The 18137-nt window shown below is 42.4% G+C and overlaps 1 protein-coding gene across 1 annotated transcript in view; it reads right to left on the bottom strand.

Moving 5' to 3' along the window:
- The window catches only part of SLC17A8 (solute carrier family 17 member 8), a 28126-nt gene extending 16620 nt beyond the window's left edge, over nt 1-11506 (bottom strand). The window contains exons 1-3 of the mRNA XM_057424369.1: nt 11364-11506; nt 3908-4160; nt 1288-1406 (exon numbers count right to left, since the gene is read on the bottom strand). Of these exons, the coding sequence (XP_057280352.1) occupies nt 1288-1406; nt 3908-4160; nt 11364-11506 (515 nt within the window). The remainder of the gene's footprint in view (nt 1-1287; nt 1407-3907; nt 4161-11363) is intronic.
- Nucleotides 11507-18137: the final 6631 nt, after the last annotated feature.

The following is an 18137-nucleotide window of genomic DNA, read 5'->3' as shown; positions in this document are numbered from 1 at the left end:
TTCTACTCCTAAACCCAGTTATGATAGTAAAATCCATTATGTGATTTTGTAGTACAGCATTAGATTGAGTCTGAAACTCAACATGTACTTAAGGAATTAGTTCACTGACAGAATACACTGATTTACAATGTAAACATGATTGATTTTACTGTTTGCAAGAAAAGCAAGGAATCAAAAGCCGAACTAATAATATACTGAATTATTTAGCCAACAGTATGTACATCCGTGTTTAGGGGCCTTTCTGCTGCAAAAGCTGGTGGCAAGACTAGGAAGGCTGAGGAAATTATTAAGCTTTGCTCATTTGTTTGGCTTATTCGGCAGATGGAAAAACACTCTGCTTAGGCATTTTTGTGTGGTAGAGGAATGAATAATTGAGGATGCCAGTAGTGTTGAAGAAGCAGTGCAGACTGAGCTCTGAGTAACTTTTGGTTACAGACAGAGGGGAGTTGGGCATGAACTTCTTGGCAATTCTATGTTTCTGTCCTGAAGCATTTTTTATAAGGGCATATGGGTACAAAGAATGTCCAGACAGTCTTGCAACTCCTATAGATCTTTGGAGAATGAAGACACCAAAGCATTTTTATTTAGGGCAAAACAATATATAACTTGTCTTAAAGACCTTTTCCAATTCTGAAAGTGTTTGTACGTAAGTCATGTCTTGTTTGCAGAGAATGAAATGAGTACCAACAACCTTTTTATCTGAAGATCCCAAATGCCCTTAACATGCACATCCCATGAGCTCATTAACAAACAGCTGTCTTCAGGCAATCTCCCTCCCTCTTGTGATCATGCTCCAAAACAAACTGTATCCAGCCATGGCAAGAACTTCTATGTGCATGAGAATGGATTTCTGTCTTCAGACCATAAATACTTCTATAATTCCTACATGCCCACCCTTAGGAATTTTTCAAGTAGAAAGGTCAAATTTTGTTGGAAAATTCTTCTATGTTGAGCTAAAAAGCACTAAGGTAACTTCTGAAAGACAAATGCTACAACCATTGACTGAGGCATCAGATGTGATTTTCCCAGCACACTTCAGAAAGCGTTATTGTTTAGAGAAGAAACGTATAAATGTTTGAGATGAACAAGCTAAATTGGGAGAATCAGCAATAGACCCATAATAGAAATCTACTCCCATTTTTGGTTGTAGACATAAATACTTAACACTCACTTTCAGATGTGTATTCCTGAAACACATTAATTCACTATTTTGGTAATCATCATTTAAGCAGTGTAAAACAGCCATCAGGCTGTAAATCTTAATTCTTTTAATTATGGCTTTCTTACCTGTTAGCAGCCAATTTGTTTGAGATAAACCCTCCTGGAATTTGTGTCACAATGTAACCCCAGAAAAAAGAGCCATGAATGAGTCCCACAGTCTCTGGATCCCAATTGAATTGGGCTTTCTGTAAAGGAAACAAACAAGATGCTGTAAAACGAACATACACCTTGTAAGATAACCACTGACGGGAATTCACATACAAATCACCCCATCCTCCAAATCAAGGCCGCCTCTTTATGCTGCCTGCTTGGTGTTGCTGAGCTTGAAACCTACTAGTTAAGGAAAAAGGATGTGAGATTCCTTTGTGAGATTACTACTTTTGCTCTTAGTTTTCAGTCAGGTATATAAGAAAGGGAAAGGTTTCATCCAGAAGGATGGACCTTCATCTTTGTCAGTTGTCACTGCTTCCCCCTGGACTTCAAGCCTGTTCAGTGTTAAAACAAAGATCTGATGCATTTCAATAGACATATACATTTCCTCAGGATTATAAAGCTTGCTTAGGTCTTCTGCATTGATCAGCTTCCTGATCAGGCTTATCCATGGCTCTCCTTGTCACGGGCAAGCTCTGACCATCCACCATCTGCACTAAGTGGCAGGAAGCAGAAAAGTGCTGCTTGTGTTTGGGGTGGGTAATACCTGAAAACAAGGCAATCTGGAAATAGAACTAGGTAACAGGAGCTAGTTGGCTAGTTTATCATTTCTTAAAAGTGGTGCCAAGGTGGCCCTCCTGCCCTCCATTCTGGGATGCCAGACAGGGCCTGGCTTTGTATAATCACACTAATGTAAGGTCAGTGTCAACTTTTTCTCCTTGAACCCTCAGTTCAGAAGAACAGTTTGGAAGCAAAGAGAAGCCACGATGTCTTGCTTCACAATCATTTTTATGCTAATCACATGGCAGAGAAAGGTGGCTAAGCATCATGTGAAAAAGCAGCACCTACATCTTTTAGATTCTGAATTAAAACTGTCACTAAGACACTACGGAAAAATGAAGACTAAAGTGATAAGCCTTAAAGTCTCTTTTTTTTCTGTATTACTTTCTGTGTGTAAAACAAAGAACCGGTTTTCCCAAGTAGGTTGCTTTATTTTTTTCCCAAACAAACAAACTAAAAACCAGCTCATCATTTGACCTGCAGGGAGAATGATAGCATTAATTAACCAGACACGTTTGCAGAGGTCTAAAGGATTTCCTTCCACATCAATATGCATCCTGACAGGAGACCCACTTTCCTGTGCTGTGTTACATTTCTGCTTTAAATACCTTATTTTCTACCAGTGATTTCCAGCTTAGTTTCTAGGTGGTGTTATTTATGAGGGCAGAAACACTATGAGACATAGGAAAAGTTCCTGTGTCAGCAGGTGCTTATTCCCAAACAGAATAACCTAAGATTTGTGAGAGGAGTTTTTTCTGAATTTCCTCAAGCTATCTCTTCTGAGATTCCCAGGCTATGTAGGCACATCCTTTCTCCAGCATGAAGTATGGAACCAGGAATTCTCAGCAGGACCACAGGGAGCAGGAATTAGGCTGAATAAATACAAATCAGCAGCAAGTCTAAGCAGCAGGAGCTGATCAGAGGAGATAGCAGGTGAGGAAGAACTAGAATCACTGAATTCCAAGATGGAAAGGACCTAAAAAGCCATCCGGTCCAAACTTTCTTGGCAGAAGCACGGTCTAGACAAAATGACCCAACACCCTATCCAGCCAAATCTTCAAAGTGCTCAGTGTTGGGAAATCCACCAGTCCCCTGGGGAGATTATTCCACTGGTTGATTGTTCTCATTGTGAAAATTTTTCCTCATGTTCAATTGAAATCTCCCTGGAGTATGTAATGTGCCCATTGCCCATCATCTTTTCAGTGTGACTCCTTGTAAAAAGGGAGTTTCCACCTTCTTTGTAGCCACCCTTTAAATACTGGAACATGGTGATAAAGTCTCTCCTGAGCTTTCTTTTCTCAAGGCTGAACAAACTTAGGGACTCGTCATATCACAGCCATATAGCAAGGCAGGACTGGGGAAAATAAGGTATCCACTGAAGCCGCAGTTCCTTGGATGCGATGTTAAAGGTTTGTAAGCGTCTGCTGTGAGCCACATGTCATCTACTACAAATGTGAAAACAGCTTGGCACCTAGCTATGAATATCTCTAGACAGCAGTCCGCATTGTCAGTAACCTGTAAAATCTTGTTGCCTTATTGCCAGTGACTTCCTTAAGGTCTTGAAAAGTTATCCACTGATCTGAATAGAGTGCAACACTACCTTCAGCAATTAAAAATTCCTTCTGAGGCAGCACCAGACCATGCTTCCCTGAGAGATAGTACATAGTAAATGCTTCTGCCACTACAGCAAAATCTGTCTACAACTGAAAGATCAGGGGCCTGATAGACATGCAAGCCAATTCAGTTCTCATTTCTGCTGCTTACATCCTCTATGACATTGCAAATTCTCACATCTTACGTATTTGTAATGTGACTTTAACACCTAAATAGCACCTACACATCTATGTTAGTTGAGACACATGTGTTTCCACCCCTCAGTTTTTGATCTATGCATACATAGTCCTTGGATATGTGGCACTTCAATGATTTTGCAATGGGGTCAGCTCAGAACAGTGAAAGGAAGATGTTTTCTCACCTGCAGCTCCTGTTTTCCATTAATATAAACAGTGTTATTGTTCACCATTTCCACAATGGCAACACCCAGGTTGCACCTAATTCCGAAGGAGATGCAAAAGCCCAAACCACTCATTATGGCGATGATGTAGCGCTTGGGCAGCCCGCAGCAGTAGCAGTTGCACAGTGCTGGCTTGTGGGTTCTTGCCTGCACAGGTTGTCCCTCTTCCGTCAGCTCGATGTGATCCTCCCCTGCATTGGTGCCATCGATTTTTCTAAATGGATGAAAAGAGAGAAAATAAAAATACCTTTTTGTCCCAGTGAAACTTGCTAAAATAGCTCTGGGCAGTTACATGCTCCAGTCAACTGCCAAATCACCACCTTGCAAGCCATTTGTCTCTTGGTGGTATGGCGGGTGAATGCTGGGCAGGCTTTGAAAGGTGAGCATAGACTGCACTGTTTTCATGAATGACCTCTGAAGTTTGTGAATCTGAGACATCCAGCAGGACAGCTGGCTGCAAAATGTCCACAGGTTATTCACAAGCATAACTGTAAGAGCTGAGCTGAGTTCAGTTGTGGTGAATTCTGCTGGTTGTTAGGAAAATATGCATATGAAGAAGTTAATCATAATTTCTAATTAGATCCACTAAGCAGAGCAGGCAGTAGGTTTAAAGAAAAGGGCAAATACAACAAAAGCATGGGTTTGTTCAGCCCCAAAATCCCTGTAAATTTGTTATCACCTGTGAGGCAAAAATTAGGACTATACTGAAGAGGCGAAAAAGCTCTGGCATTAGAGCCCCTATTTAAGATGTTGAAGAGCCAAGCCCAGACTTTCTCTGCCTGAAGGGATTTGAAGCCACATGTCCCCTCTTTTCTGAAACTTCTTCTCACCACAAGGACTTACGTCATTGCAAAGTGAAGCCCTGCAACACCTGTTGTTGAACATACTTTGTGTAAAATATCTAATATTAAATGAGATGTGAAGGAAGACGGTGACTTTCTGCTGATTCACAACTCCTCAGCAGTGGAGACTGAAAGGGCTTTACCTTTGATGTGGCAACTGCAGAGCACTCGGGAGGAACTGGGACAGAAGATGCCAGGGATGCAGGCTCTCCCATTTACTTGAGATAGCAGCAGATGGTACCCAGCTATTTCAGCCTGTGAGAGGTTGTTCACCAGCTACGCACTAATATGGGAGTATTCTCCAGTTTTATGCATCCAGCCTTTCCCTTTTCATACAAGCACCTCAGCTGAGAGATATTGAAGAAAATGGAACTTCCATGTAATCTGGAAGTTTACCATTATTAGTGCCATTAAAAATTGATTTGGTCTCTCAGTCTGACTGGGACTGTAACACCCCATGCTGCTGGAACAGGAAATGTCTCTGGTAGAAAAGTTGTGGTAAAAGAACAGAACAAGCACCCCTGGACTAAAGCTAAGTACACCCTTTCCTAACATTAGCTTCCCATGCATTTGTTTGAATTGGGTTTTCTGAGATGCAGAAACACTTACGCGCATAGTTAGCTGTGAATCCATTGACCACTACCCACAAGCTTAAGTGTTTACTAAAGGAGGCTTAAAGCAGTGGCTACATTACAAAGCCTTTCAGTTTTGTCATTGCGCTGAAACATTAAACTCAGGATCTAGCTCTTTTTGTGTCTGCCATGGAGCTATTCTCAGTACTGTGAAAATATGAACAGTTACTTAATCTAAAGGAAGCCCAACTTGCCATATGAGATGATGAAATGATTTCATTCACTCTTTCCTGATAAGGAATAACTCACTGCTTTCTTTCACACATCTGGCTGGGTGTATATGAAGTCTGATGCACTTTGGTTTTCTATATACAGATCATCTATAAAAAATGTCGACAGAGGACAAATGGATGGGTTACCCTTCACTGATGTACATAGTAGCTGGTCGGGTCTTTTGGGAGAACAGTGTTAGTTTAATCACAACTTTGTCCTCTTGCAGTAAGTCTAATGTAAATAATGTAATAATCTCACAGATAGTACTCTATACTAAAGGGTTTGCAAATATAGGTGGTAAGTATGGAGTCCTGGGTGCTTCATATGGATTTAAATATATCTATCCAATATGAAGTTTCACTTAAAAATCTCAGCATTTCTACATTTTAGAGCTACAGTATAACTGGTGCATCATTTACTCTATTATTCTTTTTTACATAAAATCATAAACCCACTACTTTAGCTTTAGTCTTAGCAAAAAGAATGAAAGTATGTTACAGTCCATCAGCTCAAATGTCCAAGAAACACTAAAATCAGAGTGGTTTGGATCAAAAAAGGAACTCCCAGTATTATTTGATTTGATTCCTTGCTCAAAGCAGTGCTAATTGCAAACTTGGATCATTAGCTCCTCGTCAGGCTGGAGGGAAGACTTTGTATTAAAGCAAGGTAACACGGGAAATGTGATATTACTGTGGTGTTATTGAAGGTGATTGAGATCTTATGATTCACTGGCAGGGAAACAGCATTTGTTAGTGAAATGAGAGTACAGAGAGTAATGCAGACTTTAAAAAGAAGACACAATATATTCCATGCTCCTTGTGCTAGTGTAGATAGGTGGAACCTGGGTAAAATATCAAAAACAAAGACCTCAGGAAGTGAGAAGACAATTGAATAATTATTTTAAGATAATTTTAAGAACTAAATTTTAAGAGTTTAAGTTTGAAGAACTATTGTAATCTCAAAAAAGTTATTAAAAAAAAAACAAAAGAAGTAATTGTATTGTCTTCCTTGAAGATAACCAAAGATATTGAATGAATGAAATGAAAGCACAATTCCTCAATTTTTTATACCTTTACCAGGCTTTCTATTCATAGCAGAGACGTTAGGTGTTAATTAGTGTATTATTCTGGGCAGCTTCTTCAAGTTAATGACTGATCTGTGACTGCAAATCCACACAGGACATTTCATTCCACACAGGACATTTCATACCCCAAAGATTGATGGAAACCCCTCTATAGTGGATTTGTCTTGAAGAGAAGTGTTTTGTTTATTAACAGTCCAAAAATTGGAGCTGTGATGAAGCATTAGCAGTGCAGACATTCACAGAGCCAGTGTTTGACCTGGATTTTGGCTTTATTTTGTATATAAGGAATATATGACAACTCTGAAAATATGAGAAATGTGCCTTCCAATTGATCCATATATTTTGGTAGTGCTACTGAATATTTTCACTTGTTATACACCAACAATTTAGAAGAAAACTGCTTCAGAGCCAGTGCTCTCCTCTAATTATCTGACTGATGCAGGAGAGCGTTTTGCTTTACAAGAAATGTTCAGTCCTTACATCACCCTTATTCTTTTTCTCAGCAAACATGGGACACTTGGCAAGTAAGAAGAGCTAAGCTGTTTGAAGACATGTTCTGTGCCCACGTCATAATAACTGTATGCAAAATTTCTGTATTGAGTGACTACTCTGGTTTATACAGAATTTTGGAAGAATGAAAAACATTTCAAAAATCCCCATCAGTGATAAATAAAATTCCTAGAACACATACACATTCAGTAACCTGTATTTATGGGATTTTAGCATTGGAATTAAACTATTTCTTGAAATTATAAGGTAGGTGGACTAGAATCATACCATTTAATTTTATTTGATTAAAACCACATAGATTCTACAGTAACAGGCAAATGTTAACACTTGCCATGTGTTAGAACACATTGTAGAATGACTTTTACCAGATAGCACTGTCTTTCACAGGCAGCTGCAACACAATTGTTTAAAATGTTCAAACCTCACACACGCATAAACCCAACATCAGTCATCACATGCAATAATTACTGACGTTCTTGGCATAACTTCAGAAACCTACACACCGACTATCAAAAAATATCATTTATCCAAAAGCAGATAGAATCTTCTGAGGTCTCATTTACTCCCTAGGCATCTGCCCAGGTGATAATTTGCCATACCAAATCCTGCAATGGATATATTGGTACAAAACCACAGTGCAGACAGGAGAACCCTTTCAAGTTAGTGCATGGAGCTCTCTGGATGGCTTCTGCACGGTATTTGCCTGAAACTAGAGGCATGTCTTAAACGTATGCACCACGGATCTGCTTCTCACAGGTGCTGCACTCCCAGGCTGTAGGGCAGCCTTGCAGGTTCTCCCCAGCACAGCTTCAATGCTCTGGAGGGATGCACCTTGGGTGCTGCAGTGCGATGCTACATAAGTTTATTGTGCCCTTGCACTAACACCATTGTACAAGGGGCCTAGAACGACTCCCAGAATAACTGAGTCTGGGCAGCCCACATTGTGTTCACAGTGCTGAAGCGTCTGCCCTGCAAAGATTAAGTTTGAGAGCACTAATTCTGTGACCCAGCTCAAGCAAAGGAGCCGTTTCCAAAACAAGGGCCCAGGATACATACAGCAGTGATGTGGCCCACATGATTTTCCACATTAACAGTGACATTACTGAGTTGTAAACCTGCTTGGTCACTTCCCATTTTATCTGTAAGCCCACAGCTGCTGTTAGCTGGTCCAAGACTCCTGAAATCCTCAGAGTAGGCACAGCCTGTGATTTTCCTTTAGTTCATAAATTTTACTTTGAGAACACTGAGTTCACAGAAGGCCCAAAGTGTCCGTGCCAGCCACAAAGCTCTGTAGGAAAAAAGCTTTCTTTTCTGGGAAACTTGAGGCTTGAGGAGACTCAGCTCTGATACACATTCACCCAAGCCTTGAATCCTCTAAAATTCATGGGGTTTCTGCTACCCCAATGTATGGAAATAACCAAGAACAAACCCAATTTTGCATTAAAAAAATATTTTATATGAAACATCTAAAACATTGTCTGAGATCTCACAAAGGAAACCACTAGCAACAGTGTCATATAAGGACCTCTCAGGTCTCTGCACTTCACAGAATCACAGAATCACAGAATCCTAAGGGTTGGAAGGGACTTCAAAAGATCATCTAGTCCAACCTTCCTGCAAGAGCAGGGTAACCTAGAGTACATCACACAGGAACTTGTCCAGGCAGGCCTTGAGTATCTCCAATGTAGGAGACTCCACAACCCCCCTGGGCAACCCATTCCAGTGCTCTGTCACTCTCACAGTAAAGAAATTTTTCCTGATGTTCACATGGAACCTCCTATGCTCCATTTCAGGTCCCCTTGCCTCCCTTCCAGGATCTAGCTGGCCTAAAGTAACGTCCTGTGTGCAGATGCTTGTTTTGCAGCACCCACAAAATAATATGAGGTTACTACACACCTGCAAGGAGTCAGTAAATTGCTTCATGCTGTTTGTTCTTTAGCACTTGAACTTGTTTCTGGACAATCCCTATGGAGCACCCACTACCTGGTAGGTGGTCTTGCCAGGCACTGGCATCTGGATATGCTCTGTTGTTTGCAACAGAGGAAATGTGGTAGGAAAGCATAGATTCATCATATTTACCGAAGCTAAGACGGATTTTTCTACCCACTTTGCTAGTTTTGATCCTACATCAACAAACGGCAGTCAGTAGAAACACACTTGGAGACCAAATCAGGGATGTGCATTAATGTAACTAATCACCTATCAAATACTAGCAGAGAAACTAAATTCTTTGCCTATTTACACCATATTAAAGCCAACTGAAGTGGATGAAGAGCAAAGTCAAGGTTGCAGCTGGGAATCATGTAAAAATAGAAGTGTATGCTCCTGCTTGTATGGTAAACTATACAGAATGAAGCTCAAGTCAAAGACATGCATGTTTCATTCCTTACAGAATCCTTTAAATATGACTTCATATTTCCAAAGAGACTGCTCAACTTGCAGCAGTTTTTACTCAGGTCTGATTGCAGACATAGTAAAAAAAACCCTTATTGTTAGGATTATTTCCTCCACCCACCACTACATCTAAGAAAGGTGCTGGTTACATATATTTAAAACAGAAAATAATGAAGTCCAGCAAACTTTCTTGTACGATGACTGAGATTATGTTTTGTTTGATTCAATAGCAATGTTGCTGAAGCTGGATGCCAATACCATGGGGCCGTGTAGGAACCAGCATGACATCCTTGATACATACCTACAAGAGGAGAGTAATCTGGATAATTTGAAATTTGCATACCATTTCCACATAGCAACCCCAGTGCAGTGACACATCACATAGCCACTAAACACAAACCCTACGTGTATCGGGTCACAGACAGCAGAGCGCACACAAAAATAACTTGTGATTGAATAAATGACTTAACCTGATGTTTTAAAAGAAAAATGGAATCCCTAGAATTACTATAGAGTGTCATAAAAGTAAAACAGGAGCAAAATGTCAGACCTCCTCTGTAACACTATAAATGAAGAAAAGTTAAGTTGAAACTCTGGAACACAGATACTCTCTTCACATGGTATAGAAATAGTGTAACTGGCAATGTATCAGTGCATGTTAGTAACTTCTTTGAAGGTGTACGTGATTGTTTTCTTTCATATACATGTACATTTTCATACATTTTCTTGTGATCAAAGGCATGTTTATATGTGATGAGCACTGCATCTTGACTCAAAATAGCATTCCCAAAAAAAAGGTGAAGAAGTGGATATGAAAGCAAATAAATTCAGTCACTAAAATTGCATTCAGATAAAATGTTGGCATGATCCATACAGACATTTAAAACACTTAACATTAAGCATGCAAGAAATGACATTGAACTCTCTTCTCTCATCTATTGATTACACACATAAACGTTGTCAGTGACCATTCCTAATATGATAGTCTCATTTAAATGAGAAATCTCTTTCCCTTTATGAAACTCATCATTTGTTACATTGTATTTTCACTTATCAAAAAATAAGTATCTTTCCCTTTGTTCTTTCATAAACTGTCAGCTTAAGACAAAAATCTTTACTCTTTTTGCTGTTTTTGTCAGCAAACACCTGCTTCTCCTTTGTCTCTTTCTGATTTGCTAGTCCCAGCGGACACACACGCGCCCATCTCTACTTAACACATATTCTCTTACTGATTCAGAGCATGATTTAAAAAAAAAAAAACAAACAAAAAACCCCTGCAATTTAAGAACATTAAGTCTTAATTTAAGAGCATTAAGTGGCATCATTTGGGAGGGTTAATTCCCATTAAATCATCAGTTTTCCTTATGCAAGTTAAATCACAGAATTATTCACATTTAATTATTTAAAAGTTTTTTATTAAAACACATTTTCATGCTCTTTCTAATATCAGAACATTATTTTATAATTTATTTTCACCTTTTTTGTTTAATATAAATATTCTATCATCTGTAGTCACATGCTGCTGTGACTTGTGAGCTTGCAACAAGGCTCCTTTTATATCTTCTGTCTTGCAAAGAGGTGTCTCTCACTATCTGAACTTCAGTATTAATTTCGCAAGTCTAGATTCTGTTTTATGTTTACACATTTTTCTATACTTTACTTATACTACATTTATTTATACTATTTCTCTTTAATAAGTTGAACTAATGGACCTGTCTGGGAATTTCCTGTTGGATTTTTACCTTCTCAGATTCCCCAGCGAGTCACTAATGGTGTTCTTCACCTCTTCTTTTCCTGGGTTAAGAAATCTTTCCTTCAGCGAAACAAATCCTTTGAAAGGCATTTTGTCTTTCTTCTTCAGTAAATCCCTTATGCTAACAAGCATTCACTTCTGCTGTCATATTTCCCGATGCCAGACTTGGGAGCCTCCGCTGGTCCCCTCGGTGACCTCTGCAGTAACAACCAATTGCTCAAGTAAGGAGCACAGAAGAAAAATAAATAAGAAAAATCAAACCAGATCTTCCCTCCAAAGCCAGAAGCCGGCTGAGAAGAGAGAGCTCTGGAGCAAACCCCCTCAGAAGCACTCAGGGACTCAGCATCGCAGTTGCAGCAGCTCTGCCTGCATCTGTGCAGGGTCACGTACCTGTCTGAGGCAGTGTGTTCGGAAGCAGGAGCTGGAGGTGCTGCCAAAGGCTGGTGTCCCTGCGCAGGACACAGCTGCCTGCTTCACGGGGGAGCCTCAAGCTGGCTCGCTGGGGCTCATCCTCAGTGTCTTCCTCCCTCCCTCCCCTGCCTCTTTCAAGCCGAGATCCTGTGCAAAGTGGTGCTATAGTAACAGACACAATACCTGTCCTCGAGCCACTCCAGTTCATTAATAAGACCACATCTATGTCACAGGCGAGAAGTTTATTAAACATTTACAAGTCCTTTCTGCAGGGAGGGAACTCTGCAAGCTGGTTCCCATTCACTATGTACCCCCTGCCCAGCTGAGCTCCCCTGCCCAATGCACCTGCTAGTTTAAACCCAGAGACACCTTCCCCAGCCCAGTAATTTATTATTGATGTTCCCGGGCCCTTGGGCAGGCAGATGCAGAGGTGCACTGCTGAAATGCTGTTTGAATAAGCAATTCAAGACCAGCTATAAATTGTGTTGCATTTGTACAACACAAAGTGGCTGAAAGAGGTGAGCTGGTCCAACCCAATGTGACTTGATGGGAGATGGACTAGATGATCTCCAAAGGTCCCTTCCAGTCCTAATGACTCTGTGATTCTTTGTGACTTCATGAACACAGCACACTTTTCCCGGCATGGCAGAAAGTATGTAATGAGGCAGAGAGGAGGAGAGGAGTGGAAACTAGAGGAGAGGAACTTGGGAACTGAGGGAGCGTTGCTTCGCTGGAGTCTCTTTTGTTGCAGAACTGGTTACAGTTTCTTTCTTCCCTTTGAATAATTCAGGCTCTGTAGAGCACTGTTTGTCCTAGCAGGGAGTTCTCCCATAGCAAGCAGTAAGTGCAGCTGGGACCGTGGGGCCAGCCAGCTCCCAGCACTACCTACCTGTATGCCTGTAGCAGGGCTTCTCTGGGTGTAGTTCCACCCAGTTAGGTTGAGCAGCAGCTACTCTCACTGCTAACTCAAGGACTGCCAGGTAAACCCTCCCTGTAGTGTATCTCACTGCCCTGGAAGCAGCTGCACCTCCTCCTCACATGGCTCAGGCTTGAATCTGGCCATCTCCACAGCTGAGCAATTCCTCCCAGTTTCTCACTCCGGACCGCTGGCCCACTGGGGCTTGCTGACAGCCAGTGCAGCAAGGGCACCTCTGTGGAAAGGAGCACAGGTCCAGCACAATCACATGCATTGAAACAGGCTTTCCCATTTTCAGAGGGCACACAGAAAATGAACCTCAGTAGGCTAATTGCCAGACATCAGAAGTGTAAATGTTTTCAGAGATGTGTAGAATCATAGAATGGTTAGGGTTGGAAAGGACCTTAAGATCATCTAGTTCCAACCCCCCTGCCATAGGCAGGGACACCTTACACTAAATCATATCACCCAAGGCCTCTTCCAAACTGGTCTTGAACACTGCCAGGAATGGAGCATTCACAACCTCCCTGGGCAACCCATTCCAGTGCCTCACCACCCTCACAGGAAAGAATTTCCTCCTTATATCCAATCTAAACTTCCCCTGTTTAAGTTTTAACCCGTTACCCCTTGTCCTATCACTACAGTCTCTAATGAAGACTCCCACCCCAGCATCCCTATAGGCCCCCTTCAGACACTGGAAGGCTGCTATGAGGTCTCCAAGAAGCCTTCTCTTCTCCACGCTGAACAGCCCCAACTTTCTCAGCCTATCTTCATACAGGAGGTGCTCCAGTCCCCTGATCATCCTCGTGGCCCTCCTCTGGACTTGCTCCAACAGTTCCATGTCCTTTTTATGTTGAGGACACCAGAACTGCACACAAAACTCCAGGTGAGGTCTCACAAGAGCAGAGTAGAGGGGCAGGATCACCTCCTTTGACCTGCTGGTCATGCTCCTTTTGATGTAGCCCAGGATACGGTTGGCTTTCTGGGCTGCAAGTGTACACTGCCTGCTCATGTTCATTTTCTCATCAACCAACACCCCCAAGTCCTTCTCCGCAGGGCTGCTCTGAATCTCTTCTCTGCCCAACCTGTAGCTGTGCCTGGGATTGTTCCGACCCAGGTGTAGGACCTTGCACTTGGCATGGTTAAACTTCATGAGGTTGGCATCAGCCCACCTCACAAGTGTGTCAAGGTCCCTCTGGATGGCATTCCTTCCCTCCAGGGTATCAACCGAACCACACAGCTTGGTGTCTTCGGCAAACTTGCTGAGGGTGCACTCAATCCCACTGTCCATGTCAGCCACGAAGATGTTAAACAAGACTGGTCCCAACACGGGTCCCTGAGGGACACCACTTGTTACTGGTCTCCAGCCGGACACTGAGCCATTGACCACAACTCTTTGTGTGCGGCCATCCAGCCAGTTCTTTATCCCCCGAGTGGTCCATCCATCAAATTGATGTCTCTCCAATTTAGAGACAAGGATGTCGTGTGGGACACTGTCGAACGCTTTACACAAGTCCAGGTAGATGACATCAGCTGCTCTACCCCTGTCCATCAGTTCTGTAGCCCCATCATAGAAGGCCACCAAATTGGTCAGGCAGGATTTCCCCTTAGTGAAGCCATGCTGGCTGTCACCAAGCACCTTGTTGATTTTCATGTGCCTTAGCATGCCTTCCAGGAGAACCTGCTCCAAGATTTTGCCAGGCACAGAGGTGAGACTGACTGGTCTGTAATTCCCCGGGTCATCCATTTTCCCCTTCTTGAAAATGGGGGTTATATTTCCCTTTTTCCAGTCATCGGGAACTTCACCTGACTGCCATGATTTCTCAAATATGATGGGCAGTTGCTTAGCAACTTCCTTTGCCAGCTCCTTCAGGACCCGTGGATGGATCTCATCAGGACCCATGGACTTGTGCACGTTCAGATTTTTAAGATGGTCTCGAACCAAATCCTCTCCTACAGTGGGCACAAGGTCTTCATTCTCACAGTCCCTGCGTCTGCCTTCCCAGACTTGGGTGGTTTGGTCAGAGCCTTTGCCAGTGAAGACCAAGGCAAAGAAGTCATTCAGAGCCTCAGCCTTCTCCAAATCCTGTGTAGCCAGTTCTCCCAAGAGCTTCCTAAGGGGGCCTACGTTCTCCCTCATCTGTTTTTTATTTGTTATGTACCTATAGAATCCCTTCCTGTTATCCTTTATATCCCTAGCCAAGTTTAATTCTAACTGGGCCTTAGCTTTCCTAACCTGGTCCCTAGCTTCCCGGACAACATCCCTGTATTCTTCCCAGGCCACCTGTCCTTGCTTCCACCTTTTATAAGCCTCTTTTTTCATTTGAATTTTCCTCAGCAGCTCCTTATCCATCCAAGGAGGTCTCCTGGCCCTCCTGCTGCACTTCCTTCTAGTTGGGATGCAACACTCCTGAGCTTGTAGCAGGTGATCCTTGACTATCAACCAAGAGTCTTCATGTACATGTACATGTAGAAGTGTATAATAGAATTGTTTTCCATTTGAACAAACATGTATTTGGTAGTATTTGGGATAGTTTCCTGAACGAACAGGCTGCTCAGGGGCATTGTGGAGTCTCCCTCTCTGGAGACATTCAAAACTTGTCTGGACATGTTCCTGTGTAACCTGCTCTAGGTGACCCTGCCTTGGCAGGGGATTGGACTGGATGATCTTCAGAGGTCCCTTCCAACCCTAGTGATCCTGTGATCCTGAACGCAGAATGCAGCTGAACATCTGCAACTATAAAAGAACCCAGCTCCAAAATGGAAATGGTGCAAATTCCAGTGCAAGGAATTCACCTTGGCAGATGGGTCTCAGGTTGGAAAGTGGTGTTAAAAAAAACGTATCTCCCAGCAGCTGTAGAACAGTGTCTTTTAATTTGCCTTTCCTGACTTCTGGCCCTGCTCCAGTTAAAGAGAGTACAAAGCATACACAAGAAAGGAGCTACATTCAACTTTTAGTTATCCACACATTCTCAAAATGCATTTAGCTGGAAGACTGAAGTCTGTCCTTTTTCCATTTGGGAATGGCTCCAGCAGCTCCCTGAGAGATACCCCTAGCTGGCACTTTCCTTCACAGGCGCAGTGGCTCACATTAACCGCATTGCCCACCTCCCCACATTTCTCACAGCAGGTTTCACCTCTCCCTCCTCTTTGTACTTTGCCATTCTTCCAGTGCCTGCAGTTCTGCAGTGCTGCAGGGGTGGCCCCTTCTGAAATTCACTGACCCTTTCCCTAAGGCTTAGAGAAGGGGTGCCACTCACTCTTACTTCTCTGCAGGGACACTACTCAACACCAGCAGCTCTGCTCCTCTGCTTCCTCCTCCCCAGGTTCATAGAGTAGTAAAATGCCCAGAATCCAAAACACTGCTGCAGAGTGTGTCACAGCATCTTTGCATGCCCTGGGGCACCATCCACAATTCCCAACAAGGATGTCCTCGGCGAAGCCGTGGCAATCCCTATGTGACTAATCCCAGTATGCATTTAGAAGTATCAGCTGAGGAAACCTCTTCCTTAACAAGACCTAACATGATAGCCCATACGGACCCAACTGTCATTGTTCCTACTTTTTGCTTTCCTGTATTAACCCTACACCTTGATTCTTTTTTGCAGAAATTAAATTATCCCATTGTAATTCTCCTTCTGGTGTCTCAGACCTTAAAACACATTGCATTATATCATCCCATTGTAAGTCTGCTGCTTGCTACTGGAATCTAAGTCCCAGACACAACATGATTTAGGCTTGCACTTGCAAAGAAATACTTTGCAAAATTAAAACTACTCCTAGCTCAACTTGTCGCTACCGCTGAAACTACAGACTCGTGTCCCCAAAGATCCCTAGTAAGGCTGTATTAAACCTGTATTTTAAAGCTAATATAGACATAAAACCAGCATGCAGACAGCCACTGCTGTGGACTTGTATATACTCATTACCTCAGGTGCTCAAGAAGACAAGAGTTGTAAGAAAACTTGGAAACTGGTCAAATGCACCTGTGGGAGATATACCATTCTAACAATAATTGTGTCTTGCAGACACGGGGCTAGGTTTGGGATTGCAGCATCCCCTTAAGAAAACTAAACATGAAAATGTCACAGCTGGCAATAAACATAACCCTCACCTGAAAGAATAGTTTCTACGGGAGCAAGTAAATGCACACCTAGAGACTACCTAATTTGTTACAGGTATTTCTTTTGCTCAGAAGCCTGAAAAATCATCTTTATGCTGCTCCTACTGTTGTTTCATCAACATAATGGTTGGGGTAAAGTCTTCACCACATTCAAAGGAAGACTTTTGCTCCTGGTTTCAGTGCAGACTGGATACCGTACATATTTCATGTGCAGGTGTCATTCAGAGAGCGTGCTTCTGTTAACTGTGATTCCTCATACAGCCTTGCAAGCAGCCAGTTCTCCCAGTGTTCATAAAATACAGTTTTGAACACTTTATAGATATTTAACCATCAGAGTCATTCACACCCTGACACCAATATCCTGGGAAAGTCAATTTAACCTTTTAGTGTCTCTGCTGAACTTATATAAAGATGCTTCGTCTCATGCTGTGTGATCAGCCTTAACAATAACCAAGAGCTGCTAGGGTCCTCCAGTGGAAACACACACAAGTGCAAAGCATTGTCACAGCCTGGGCTGTCGTGGTCAGACTAGAATGACCTTGTTAATTTTTAATCATTTTCTTTTCAGTTCAAGGCCATGTGATCACATTGCTGTGCTTGAGAGCTGCATGTTGGATGACAGTTTGCTCTTGTTAGTCCTTTGGAGGAACTTTCCTTTGGTAAAGCGAGTTGCTTATCCGTGGATCTGGGCTTCCCACATGACTTTGCTTTTTGTTCTTACCAATAGTTCAAGGACTAGAAAATTCTGGGTGCCCTGTCTCCTTAAGGTTTATTAGAACTAAGTTTATTAGAACAGGCTGCCCAGGGAGGTTGTGGAGTCTCCTTCCCTGGAGACATTCAAAACTCGCCTGGACACATTCCTGTGTAACCTTATCTAGGTGTTCCTGCTCCGGCAGGGGGATTGGACTAGATGATCTTTTGAGGTCCCTTCCAATCTCTAGCATACTGTGTGATACATTTTCATGTTTCAAAATAAAATCTCTTTGGAAGTTTCAAATGCCTCATCCTTCATTAATAGTTTCTCCCTGCATCCCACTTTTGTTGCTAATGTATTTATAGAAACATTTTAATTGTCTTTCATGGCAATAGCCACATTAAATTCTAGTTGGGTTTTGCTCCTTCTAATTTGCTCTCTGCATAACCTCATCACATCCTTCCAGTCCTTCTGAGTTGCCTACCCCTTCTTCCAAGGGTCATACTCCTTCCTATTCCCTGAGTTCCAGCCAAAACTCTCTGCTCAGCCAGGCTAGTTTTCTTCTGTGCTGGCTCCTCTATCAACACATGGACGCAGTTGGCTCATGTACCTTTATGAT

Source organism: Pezoporus wallicus, unplaced genomic scaffold, assembly GCF_028554395.1.
Source record: "Pezoporus wallicus isolate ANWC-B61680 ecotype Strahan unplaced genomic scaffold, APGP_CSIRO_Pwel_v1 scaffold_3294, whole genome shotgun sequence".
Lineage (NCBI taxonomy): Eukaryota > Metazoa > Chordata > Aves > Psittaciformes > Psittacidae > Pezoporus > Pezoporus wallicus.
The sequence above is the reverse complement of the archived record's forward strand: the minus strand, read 5'-3'. Positions and strand labels throughout refer to the sequence as shown.